This window comes from Rhipicephalus microplus, chromosome X (assembly GCF_043290135.1).
Source record: "Rhipicephalus microplus isolate Deutch F79 chromosome X, USDA_Rmic, whole genome shotgun sequence".
Classification (NCBI taxonomy): domain Eukaryota; kingdom Metazoa; phylum Arthropoda; class Arachnida; order Ixodida; family Ixodidae; genus Rhipicephalus; species Rhipicephalus microplus.
In genome coordinates this window covers 168879900-168892210 of record NC_134710.1, presented here as the reverse complement: position 1 = coordinate 168892210, position 12311 = coordinate 168879900, and the positions used below count along the sequence as shown (strand labels likewise).

The 12311-nt window shown below is 39.0% G+C and overlaps 1 protein-coding gene across 3 annotated transcripts in view; it reads left to right on the top strand.

Moving 5' to 3' along the window:
* The first annotated feature begins 61 nt into the window (after positions 1-61).
* Positions 62-12311, top strand: part of LOC119177133 (lipid scramblase CLPTM1L) — a 106093-nt gene continuing 93843 nt past the window's right edge. Inside the window, exons 1-4 of one of the 3 annotated variants that reach the window (XM_037428522.2) lie at positions 62-128; positions 3661-3851; positions 4782-4882; positions 7376-7592. In XM_037428522.2, the coding sequence (XP_037284419.2) occupies positions 3699-3851; positions 4782-4882; positions 7376-7592 (471 nt within the window). In that variant the 5' untranslated portion in view covers positions 62-128; positions 3661-3698. Of the gene's footprint in view, positions 216-3660; positions 3852-4781; positions 4883-7375; positions 7593-12311 lie in introns of all 3 variants that reach the window. The other 2 variants (XM_037428521.2, XM_037428520.2) reach the window with 2 other exon arrangements.

Genomic DNA, 12311 nt, shown 5'->3' with positions numbered 1-12311 from the left:
ATTTGTAAATAAACGTTGATGTATTTCTACAAAATATAATATATTTGTCTTGTTTGTTCCAACGACGACCGACGTGGGAAAAATGGCGTCGTATGAAAGTGTTTTCTGCTGCCAGTTGTTTCAGACGTGTAAGTACTACATCAAAGCGGTGAAGCCGGCATGCTCTCGATTCGGCGCTTTAAATAAGTCAAATAGCAGCCGCAGCTGACTGGTAGGTATGTACTGCAGCCTGTGGGGCATTGCTGTACATATCGTTCTGTTTGTAGTCTGCTCTGAAGCTTTTCTTTCACGTAAGACAGCTGAGAACTGCGATATGGAGCGAGAGCATTTATGATCGATCCTATTTGGTTTATATGGTTTCAAGAGTCGTGCCATAGCTTGCGTTAATATGGTAGTGCTTTTATAGCAAAGTGTTTTGAGCCTTTGCCATGCTGTACGCACGGCCTCCTCTGCCGTACGTGTCACGCGCGCCAGCGCGGCTTATTTTGAACTGTGTCGGGCACTTGATGTGACGTGGATGTGGAGTAACGTGCTAGTGACATCAGTAGTGTTTCATCTCTTTGAATTTATATTCATGTGCACATTTATTTCTACCATTTCATCACGCAGTCGTTTAATGAAACGCCTGTGCAGGGACATTGAAAAAAAAGGTGGGACATTGAAAAAAAAAGTTTTACCCTGTCTTGCGGGAGCTAATTATGCTTGCAAACTTAGTTTTGTCACACCATTTGACTCTGTTGTCCTCGGCGGCATTCATTTCCCGTCCCTAAGTCTCTGTTCTCTTGCTCTCACTGACCACCAGTTGTATGTTATGCTCGTTATGTAGCCATCCCAGGTTTATTTCTTGCTGAACTGTTCCATGCTTAATGTCAACTAAAATATTGGCGGCCCTGATTTGTTCTGTGAACTATATTGCTGTCTTCCTGTCTTTTAATACCTATTATTTTCCCTTCCATAGAAGTTTGAAATGCCCTTAAATTTTTCTAGCATTCTTTTGGTTTCATCTTTATACGTTATTTCGCGCAATATGCAATGATTGTAGACTTTTTTTGCTTGAGGGTGAGTGGTAGGTGGCCCATCATGATTTGTGCATGCCTGCGGCATGAGCTCCACCTCATCTTTATTCTTCGGCATTTATCTTTTTTATGAGTAAGCTCCACCGGTTGTAATTGACCTAAATATACATACTATTGTACAGGTTTTAGAGGTTGGTTGTCAGTTGTTGCCTTTCGACAGGCTATTGACATGCCTATGATGCTCAGCAAGCTGCTTTGTAAAACATTAAAATGAAACTACAGGGTAAATACTTTGCACTTCGTGTGAAGAAGCTTTACATATGCCAGAGCTCTCCATGGAATGGCTTGAAGTAATCTCAGTTTCCGTGTGCTATGTTAGTTGCATTCTGCCACAGCTTGTTTATCAATTGCATTTATCACTCCAGTTCACTTGAAACATTTCATTAAAATCTAGAATTTTACACTGGCCAAATTTTGCCATTCTAGTAAAAAATAAAGTGTTCAAAACTGCCATCAGTTTGAAAAAGCTTTAGAAATCTCTGGTTCAGCCAACGTTTGCTCAGCATAAAATGCAGTATTACCTTAACAAAACTTGTTGTTGGGCTAGTTGGTTATACATCATATACTTAGAAATTTTGGCGCAACCTCGACTCACGCAAACACTCACACAGGCACACACACTTACACCAGAGCAACACACACGACACGCAGCGCTCTTTTTTTTTTTTTTTTTTTTTTTTTTTTTTTTTTTTTTGCAGCCTTACTTGGCGCCACAATTCCGCTCTAAGAATTTTGAGCACTCTTTTCACGTGTCCCCAAGAAGGTCTCACACACCCAAACAAGGCACTTACTTCTTCTGGTGTGATGGCTTTCCGGATGCAGAAGGCGGAAATCCTTGCTCTGCATGTGGCTTCACTGATGTAGCCCATAAGAAGGTCAATCTTCGCAGACACATTAGGAGCATAAAAAGAGGGGCCCATTGCACTAGAAATATAGCTTAACAAAACTTGTTGTTGGGCTAGTTGGTTATACATCATATACTTAGAAACTTTTGGCGCAACCTCGACTCACGCAAACACTCACACAGGCACACACACTTACACCAGAGCAACACACACGACACGAGCGCTGCGTGTCGTGTGTGTTGCTCTGGTGTAAGTGTGTGTGCCTGTGTGAGTGTTTGCGTGAGTCGAGGTTGCGCCAAAATTTCTAACTATGCAGTATTACCTGATCATTCAAACAATCTGTTAAGTAAATTTTATCGGTATTTATTTACCTTAACATAAGATGTCTCATTTGTGGACAAAGTTGATGCTGCGCAGGCTCCAGAACATTTGTCCAGAGCATGCAAGCATGCCCTGAGCATTTGCAAGCAGATTTATAGAGGCCACAGCTGTTTAGCGTGCTTGCTGTGCTAAGGTAGTTCCCCTAAGTGTGTCTACCCTTGTCCGTGCATGTCACAGTAGTTGCAAAGGTGTGAGAGCAATCGTGCCTCACTGCCACACATGAATGGTCATCACTGTAAAGACTATAATTGCCAGGTAGCAAATGCCATTGGTGTGTTGGCTCACCTATCTGGCCATGGTTGATAAAGCAGTTAAAACCTGGATCTAACGAAGCCTGCGGCGGCTGAATTTCCAATGGAGGCGGAAATGTTGTAGGCTCGTGTGCTCAGATTTGGGTGATGTTAAAGAACCCCAGGTAGTCGAAATTTCCGGAGCCCTCCACTACGGCATCTCTCATAATCATATGGTGGTTTTGGGACGTTAAACCCCACATATGAATCAATGGATCTAACGAAAAAATTCCCACTCTTCGGCAGGTATTCATCGAGTTCAATGTAGTCAACCCCAAATTAACTAAACTAACTTTATCACAAAATGCAATTTAATAAGGTTTTTAGTGAAATAAATTAGTAAGCAATGATGTTTTTTTCTAATACTCGCATAAACTGCTTTTTCTTAGAGCATGCTTGAACACAATTGTATTAAAACCCCTATGGGCCCTATTTAAGGCCCTAGCTTTATTTTGACGAAGTTGTATGCCACGCCCATACATGAACCAATAGACATGGCAGTCTGTAGTGTTGTTAAGTACCAGATGGTGCTGGGAGCAATGGTGGTTGCTTTCATTTTAAGATTTATGTGGCAGATTGCACTCATTGTTTTCTTACAACTTGCTCAGCCTGCTCGCATAAGCACTGCATTTGTTCTCCACATCTTTGCATACCGGCAGCCTATTTTAGCTTAACGTTGCCGGCATTGCCTAGACTTGGAGCCACCCATGTTTGGGCGACATGGTAAGGCCCTTGTCTGGGCCTCTCTAGTGCCCAGACTTGTCACACGTGCAGCTGTGAATTAGTGACAAATAGTTCTGCGGTGCCTTTTGGGAGTCTCTGTTACAATTTTAAGTATCGAAAGCTCGAAAAATCTTTCTTGATGTTATGAACGTGTGTAATCGGTGAATTAATTCCGGCATGGTCATAACTTCATGAAACCGAGTTTGAATTGTACATGATTTGTTTCCATCGTGTAGTCATCAGAAGCTTGTGTAAACACCTTGCAGCACACCCCCCTGTAGACGAGTGCGCTTGAAGTGGTAGTCATTTTCAGTGTGTATTTTATTGTATGTTTGTTTTTTACAGCTTAATTTATTCAGAAGAGAGAACAAGAACCTGGAAGTATGAGATTTTCGTGGACACTAGGCTTGAGCGGGGTATTTTTGGCCTACATTTTGCATTCTATGTGGACACTGTACACGTTGTACTACCCAAAGCGCTGTTCTAAAAATGAGATCTGCATCAGACCTACATGGAACAGCGAATCAAGATTTCAAGTAGGTTTTTGCCAATGCGAACCAAGATTTCAATTTAGACGTTTGCGAATGTTGTACGATTCTCACAGTAGTGCCGTCATGTACAGTACTCACGGATTCAAAAGCGACATCAAGTGATAAAAGTAATAAAAGAATTACAGAACTATAATAATAGTAATTAATTATGTAATAGTCTGTTATTTGGGTGCTGATAATGACCTGCTGGTTTTTTAATAGGGAATTTATTTCATTTGTTGCTTGAGTTGCAGTGGAATACAGTTACAGTATAGTAAAGTAGAACATAAATATACAAAAATCTGAAGGGGACCACAAATGGATGTTTAACACTTTTTATATATTAAACATATATTCAAGGATATTTGACAACAGTTTGGGACAATAATTGTTAAATGTGGGTTCAATCGTATCAGTTAACTAACCTAACTGGCAAACCAAGGGATAGGATTTTTTAGCTGAAACTTGCGTAAAACAGATATTTTTTAGGATAGAATAGCAACAACAAAAAGCAGGTAACTCCATCATTTTCACTCATGCATACTGAAAATTGCTAACTGCATTATCTCAGTTGTAGACAGTCAGATAAATACTGTCTCATATGTTTCCCAATGCTAACATACAAAAGAATAAATAAAATTGTGGATTCAGTGGACATCATATTCAAGCTTGATAAATATTGTTCTTTATTGTGATTAGTTGTGCAATGATGCACTGCTTTATCACTTTTAATATATTCGTTTGATCTGTCCCTTTAGAAAGACACATACGCTGCTTGGGTTGCAGTAGAATACAATGACAGTACAGTATTTCCACACTGAGCTAAAGAAAAAATATTAGTATGTTCTTTTGTTGTTTTCTCACAATCTCTGAGTAGTTGCATAAAAAATGGTATGTCTTCCCTTCTCTGATTACTACTTTTTTCTTCTCTTGTAGTTGTTCTTCTGTGTAACAACTGCAAAGCATGTCAGAAGGGCAAGTGATTTACATGTAGTGTGGTCTGAAGATGAGTTTGATATTTCTAAACTTCAAGAAAGGTGAGTTGGTGCATATGCTAGCACACACATAGCACTCGGAGCAGTTGTACTGTGACTCTTTCAAAAATAGGCTACCTAGCCCGTATTCTGTGGAACAGTTTTCTGTCTTTAATCAGGTGATCATGCATTTTGCATGTCAGAAAATTTGCCCAGATTTTGTACATAAAAACATTATATTCACGTGATATAGAGTTAACAGTCGTAGCATGACCACCATGCAAAAAGTACAATCTGCTAAAAGCAGCAACATGTTCATTTATTTACATTGCATCGTAGTGGGAACTTGGGCTTATTGGTGAAGCACTGTCATCGGTTCTCTCTCTGTGTCCAGCAGGCAAAAAAAGACTGTTCCACACTCGCCGTCATGACTTCTGACAGCGCTGACTGATGCTCCCACTTTTAAGTGCACATGTATACGCCATAAAATGGAGGGGGGGTAGCCGTTGCGGTAGCTTATTTGGTAGGGCATAGGATGTGTTATTCGAAGGTGGCAGGTCCGGTCCCTGGCCGCGGCAAGTCATATTTTCATCCACGTTTATTTCTTCACATTTATATTACATTTACTGGTAATAACATCCCATACACTTTGTTTGGCATTGTCTATTCTCATTAATGTTGTTTGGAACAAAAAAAATCAGCCCTTAAAATTTTTGCTCCATTCTCTCTGTGTCCTGTCATATACAGGCACTGTTTGATTTATATCACATCATCATTTCCTGCCAATGATAGGCTGTCGTTTCATTTCTTTACATCGTTACAATGAAGCTTAAGGGAATATTGACACATAAGTTGGGCAAAATTTTTAATGAAACTTCTATTTGCTTTTTCAGTGGCAATTACAACTTTAATTCTGGTTTTATCCTCATGACCTAGATTGGAAGCTTTTTCAGCAGCAAAAAAAATTTTTATGATTAAAATGTTTGTTTTTAGTTTTTTGTGACAAAAACTTATAATAAGAAAGGTTTATACATGATGAGCCCTTACTATGTGTTATATAAAAATGATCACTTGAAAAAAAAAAGTTTATGAAATAAGCTGTACCACTAGTGTTTTTGCTCATTATTTTTGCCTTCTGCTATTTGTTAATGGAATAAGTTGGGTGTGTGTGTTGTTTGTCTTCCTGCAGATGCATTTTATTCTTCATTACAAGATGAGTGCTTTGTGTAAATGCACAGAAACAGCTATGTGAATGTGCTTCACTGTTTCGATTGTGCAACTGATATTTTTTTCTATTCTTCCAACAGCCCTACAATAACTCCTACTTGGGCTATGTAGGCTGCATCAATAATAAATAATGATTTTTCGATAAGTAGGTAACAACCCTCTTATCAAGGCTGGAACCTTCGTGTGCTCAACTGCATGATGCTTCATTGTTTACAGGCCTCCTTATAACACCTAGATGCTAATAGCACCCAGGTATCGAGAGAGTTGGGATCCAGTGGGGTTTGTTGGTAAGCACAGATGGTCATAGGAACCTGCAGAACATTAGCGGACTTGTCACATGCAGCATCGCATGCTCGTGATCACTGCATTGAGAACTGTGAAGACGGTGCACACATAGACAGGAGCAGGCAAACAGACAGAGCAGACAGGAATAGGCAGGAGAAGGCAACACAATCTCATGATGCAGGCGGTTATTTGTTGCTTACATTTGAATGTAAGCAACAAGTTGATTCAGATGTCGTGAGTGGCTCTATTTAGCAAGCATTTGCATAGCACACTCTTTAATGTTTATTTTAATTATTTTCTCGACCCTATTACTCGTTGATATATTGTAGACTCATCGATATATTGTAGATATATTGTATATATTGTTGATATATTGTAGACTCGTTATTATGGCCGTTATGAGTGTGCATGCGTCTTCACAAATGTATCTCAGAAGTAACCTCTCTTCCGTGATGCCGAAATGGTTGACAGAGGCAGACTGGAGAGGGAGGTTCTTGAGGCTGAAAAGATGAGCACCTCAGCAGATCTATGCAATAGCGAACTTTTGGTAGATCTCACGTGGAGGGAAAAATCACATGGAAGGAATTAACCAATTTGATGGCTTGATGGTCTACAGTTGTACACCAGACAATTTCACCCCTGGTCCCTATCACAAGTTTTACAATTTCAGATTGGTGTCTGCCATGTTTTAAACAAGTTTAATATAAGCCATTTGACCATGCCTTAACAAAATATTAATTATGTTCCTATGTCGCTATAGCATCTTTAACATGATTAACTTCTTTTATTTTTTTTATACATGTTTGTTAGAAGCCAACTAGTTTAGATGCGTGCACAGCGGACGTTTGTGAGACTTGAAACTTCACTAATGTAAGTTTTAATGAAGCAGCTTTTCTGTCTGTATCATGTTTCTTTCCCGCTGTGTCAGTTCTCATGTACTTTTATATGTTATATCAATTAGCCCGAAGGCTTCACAGCTTCTAGATTTTTGTGTTAGCTAAGCTTCTATACTAAAAAAAGCTTTTTATTTTTGTAATTGGACAGAGATTTCAACCTGACGCTCCCTAGAAAGACACTAAGGAATGGAACATTGGACGCTTACGTGCTGCTGTTGGAGCGTAAGAAAAGGGAGTCTGTGAAAACACTAGAACAAGTGCTGAGTACTTCGACTGTCAGCATAGGCAGCAATCCTCTTACTCGCTACTTGGTTCCATCTGAAGAGGAGGTCCAACTCATCAACTCCTTCAAGTCAGAGGCACCAGTAAGCGCATGTATTATGTTACAGATTTGTGGTCGACTCTGGCACTTACCTTTCTTAGGCCTTCTTACCTAAGAGTCCCAAGAGGCTGCTTGCCAAGTTTGACACCATCCGTAGCCTGTGTGGAGCATGGGCAGGGGCTCCGGAAGCTGAAGTGGGGGGGGGGGGGACATTTGTGGGCAAGAATATATATATATATATATATATATATATATATATATATATATATATGTATATATATAAGGCAAAGAAGTGTATACCTTAAGGGCTCGTTTTTCCGTGTTTTGACACAATATTAATGAGATCTAACAGATAATAATGCCAAGGAATGTATAGGGAAAGTTATTTGAACAAATGTAATGTAAATAAGAAGAAAGAAAAGTGGGTAAAAAATAACCAGTCGTGAGCAGGTTATTAAATAACCAGCTGTGAGCAGGGTAAATAAATAAATATATATATATATTATGAGGAAGAGCAATATACAATACGTAGAGAATACAATATATACGTAGATTGTAAAGAGTCTGGCTTCGGTTGCCGTAGAATTAAGTAAAAATAAGTGTATGCCTCTAAAAAAAGTGTTTATTGGTGACGTTAGTGACCTGATGAAGATCGGTTTCCGATCGAAACGTCACCAATAAACACTTTTTTTTAGAGGTGTACACTTATTTTTACTATATGCATATATATATATATATATATATATATATATATAAGGCAAAGAAGTGTATACCTTAAGGGCTCGTTTTTCCGTGTTTTGACACAATATTAATGAGATCTAACAGATAATAATGCCAAGGAATGTATAGGGAAAGTTATTTGAACAAATGTAATGTAAATAAGAAGAAAGAAAAGTGGGTAAAAAATAACCAGTCGTGAGCAGGTTATTAAATAACCAGCTGTGAGCAGGGTAAATAAATAAATATATATATATATTATGAGGAAGAGCAATATACAATACGTAGAGAATACAATATATACGTAGATTGTAAAGAGTCTGGCTTCGGTTGCCGTAGAATTAAGTAAAAATAAGTGTATGCCTCTAAAAAAAGTGTTTATTGGTGACGTTAGTGACCTGATGAAGATCGGTTTCCGATCGAAACGTCACCAATAAACACTTTTTTTTAGAGGTGTACACTTATTTTTACTATATATATATATATATATATATATATATATATATATATAGTGGCATTATTACATATCTCTGTTTTTGCTAAGGAGGGGTCGGAGCAGCTGTAAGTGAGGAGGGCATGCCCACCCTGGCTTCTAACTTCTCGGTTCCAAAGCCCCTTCACAGGGGGACAAAAAGGCATGGAGCAGTGGTTTAGTGATTGGTGTAGATGGGATATTTGTAGAATTATTGTAGATTTCCAGAATGCAGGAGAGTGTTACACTTGGCTCATAATAGTCTCAAGAACATTCCTACCAAGTCAGTGCCATTTCAAAGGCCCCTTCAATTTTTTGGCTGCTCAGACATTTCTGAAGTGCAACGAATCCTCTTCATGTGTATTATCAGGTTTTAAATACAAAGGCTGTTCATTGGTAATATTTTGGAAAACTGCCCAAACATTTTCAAAATCTAATAAATTTAACAAAATCATGCTGTGTCCTTGTTTCATTCTAATTGAGGTAGTGTTTCTCAGACAGCGCAACTTCTTTGTCACTGTTATTCCTTGAAGACACATCAGAATTAATGTTAAAATCTTTTAGATTAGTCCAGAAGTTTTTTAAATTTAGGAATCATTAGAAGTAATGTGTAGTTTGTTTTTTTGCACTGATTTACCATTTTGGAATATGAGTTACACTGACTGTTAATCTTCTAACACATCATCATGCTTTATAAAATGAAGGGCTCCTTACTTGGTTCGGGCATTGCCAACATACAAGTGTCGCATATAGATCAGGCAATGGTGATTGTGCTTGTGAAACATGAAATGTCTGCATGGGGCAAAAAAAGGGGTGGAAAAATTTTGAAAGAGAAAGCAGTGCAGCTCTCCTTGTGGAGGGGCTATTGTTTATCAGAGAATGAAAGGCACACATATGCATGCCTTATGGAAGCAGCACTTGAAAAGTTTCTGATCCTGGCATGTGACCTTGTTTTTTCATTCAATGCAGAGTGTTAAGTGCTAGCTCTTGAAATGCAATGAAAAGCGAAATAAAAAGGGAAGAAGAAAAAAAATAAAGGCAGGACTTGTTCAGTGAACCTAGACACACTCTGTTGCATCTTGCAAACACTGAATAAGGAGGAAAGGTGTTCATTTTGGCAGCAAAGCTTGCCTTATGGAGGTGTGGTAATGGGGTAGTTCAATTTTTTCTGTTGCTTTTAAATTGTCCAATAGTAAACCAAAATGTAACTTTTTTTTTTGTCTCGTTATGGCCCTCCCCACAAATTCTATGGTGCATACAAAGTTCAGGATTAGGAAGCTTTCAGTAGAAACTTTGGTTGAACATAGCTATTGAGGGACTATGGTTAGATCAAATGTTTGTGATTTTCAGAACTTCAAACTAAGGATAATGTATTATTGTAAACTATTTGTGCTATTTACTCATTTTTTTATTCATTAAGCTTTTATGTTTTTGTGTGTGAAGGCCCTTACAATACAACAGTTTCAAGCTACTCCTTCTTGGCCATAAGTATATAATTATTGTATATTGCATAATGAATACTGTCTCTCATTATATATATATATATATATATATATATATATATATATATACATATACACACAGTTTAATTCCTTTGTAAGAAGCACTGGTGTAATAAGACAATTAAAACAGACACCACTCACCCTTATGGTTGGCTGCCTTATCTTTCCCATAAATTTGGCATCACTTGTACCGGAAATTGGATGTAAAAAGTAATCGGTTGTAACGGACGAATTAACCTTGAAATATGGTCACAATGGTGCCTGTAACAGATATTCTAACTTTTGAGTTTAGTTCTAATGGCTGCCGACTGGGGTGAGGGTGACGAGGGAGGGCTGCACCCCCTGCTTCTTCCGTGAACTCATCCATGCCGGCTTCATCCCTGCCCTGTCATGCTACATACCTTAGCAGCTGTAAATATCGCTGCATTCTTTTGTAGAAATTTATAATGCTGAAATGAGCTTTGAACAGAGGGATCCGAGTTTTGTTGACAAGAATGACAGATTCGTTTTGTTTACAGTATCACTCTGTGTGCAGTTAGCCTGGTTGTGTTGCATCCTATCAACCCCCCTCCCCTCTCTTGGCACATGAAAAATCTATGTCTCTGCATAAACTAATAACTATGACTTCTGGGAATGCTGAGTGAGTTTAACAATGACAAGAACTTTCAAGTCTCAACGTTTCCAGGTATTTTACTTTATGTAAAATAATTAAACTGGGATTGTGGCATCTTCATATCTGCATACGCCACATTATATGTCATCATGAAGGGATCATCAGTTTAAATTTAAGGGGTGCTTCACCAGGACCAATCTTTTTAAATGTTCTTTCTTTCCATGTACAATATTAAAGTGTAACTTCTTACCACTTGAGGTTGTGAACCAGGAAGCTGCTTATTTGTTTTGTAACATGTTACGCCCCTTTACATTAATGTCATTGGCATTGCTAGTTCTATTTGAATAAAGTGACTAATGTCTGTGCAATGGCAGCATTGCAGAGAATCGCTTCAATTTTGCCAAGGGTATGAGAACCAGTGTATGTGCACGCATTTGGGTGAGCAAAAATATACAGGGAGCACGCGGTGACCTCTCGTGTTTGTGCAGCTACCAATCCAAGAAGCTTCACAGAGTTCGCATTGTCTGAAAGACTGAAGAATAAACGTAGTGTATGGTAGACACTAGAGCTGTGCGCCGCCGCCCATTTTCGTTCGCGCCGCCACCGAATTTTTGAGAGAGACCACGTCGCCGCTGCCGGCCAATAATCGTGGCGTGCGGCCGTTTTTTTTATGTAGCTCGAGCGAGATAGGAATCTCGAACAACATGAATAACCAACAAGCCCGCCGTGCAACCTTAGTCGGCAAACAATTCCTCACTTCACCTTCTTTTCTGCAGCTTTAAAATTTTTCAGAGCAGTTTTCGCAGTGTCTCGACTGCTATGTTTTGTCCGTGTTTGCATTCCCCGTCTCTAAGGGCCTTAAAACAGCTTTTGAAGATACCCAATGGAGTGTGTCATCTATCTCGGCGTTTCTCGTTCTTTCGGCGCTCTTGGTGACGCCAGAATGGTGATTCACATGACATGATTAGGGCACATGCTCTCGAATAATTCATACAGTAGAAATATCAGTTGTAAATTGTTCTCTGCCCTGCTTTTTCATGCATTTACCCCCCTCCCCCTTCCTGTTCTGTCTCGTGTCTCACACGATTATCACGCGCAACAAACATTTGATTTGGCTTCATTTTGTGAGTTTCCTATTGCGCAAGTAAGCTCGAAATTCTGATAGGCTTAGTGTTTAGCGCTCACATTGCACACGTGGTTCATGAAGACACGTCGAAGATATATCGCCTGTAAGAATTTTTATTTAAATGTGTAGTGAAGTGCATTTGAAATCAAAAGCAAACAAAGAGGCTCTGAGATATTTCATCCAACCAGGAGGCTAATTCCTTACAGTGAGGACAACGCAGCTCTCCATAAAAAAGGCCAACTCGCTTCAACGCTTTTCTTACATTTTTTTATTGGGAAAATGCTTATGTGGATACTCTCTACAGGTGTTCATCGTCCTGGTCATGTTCAGTG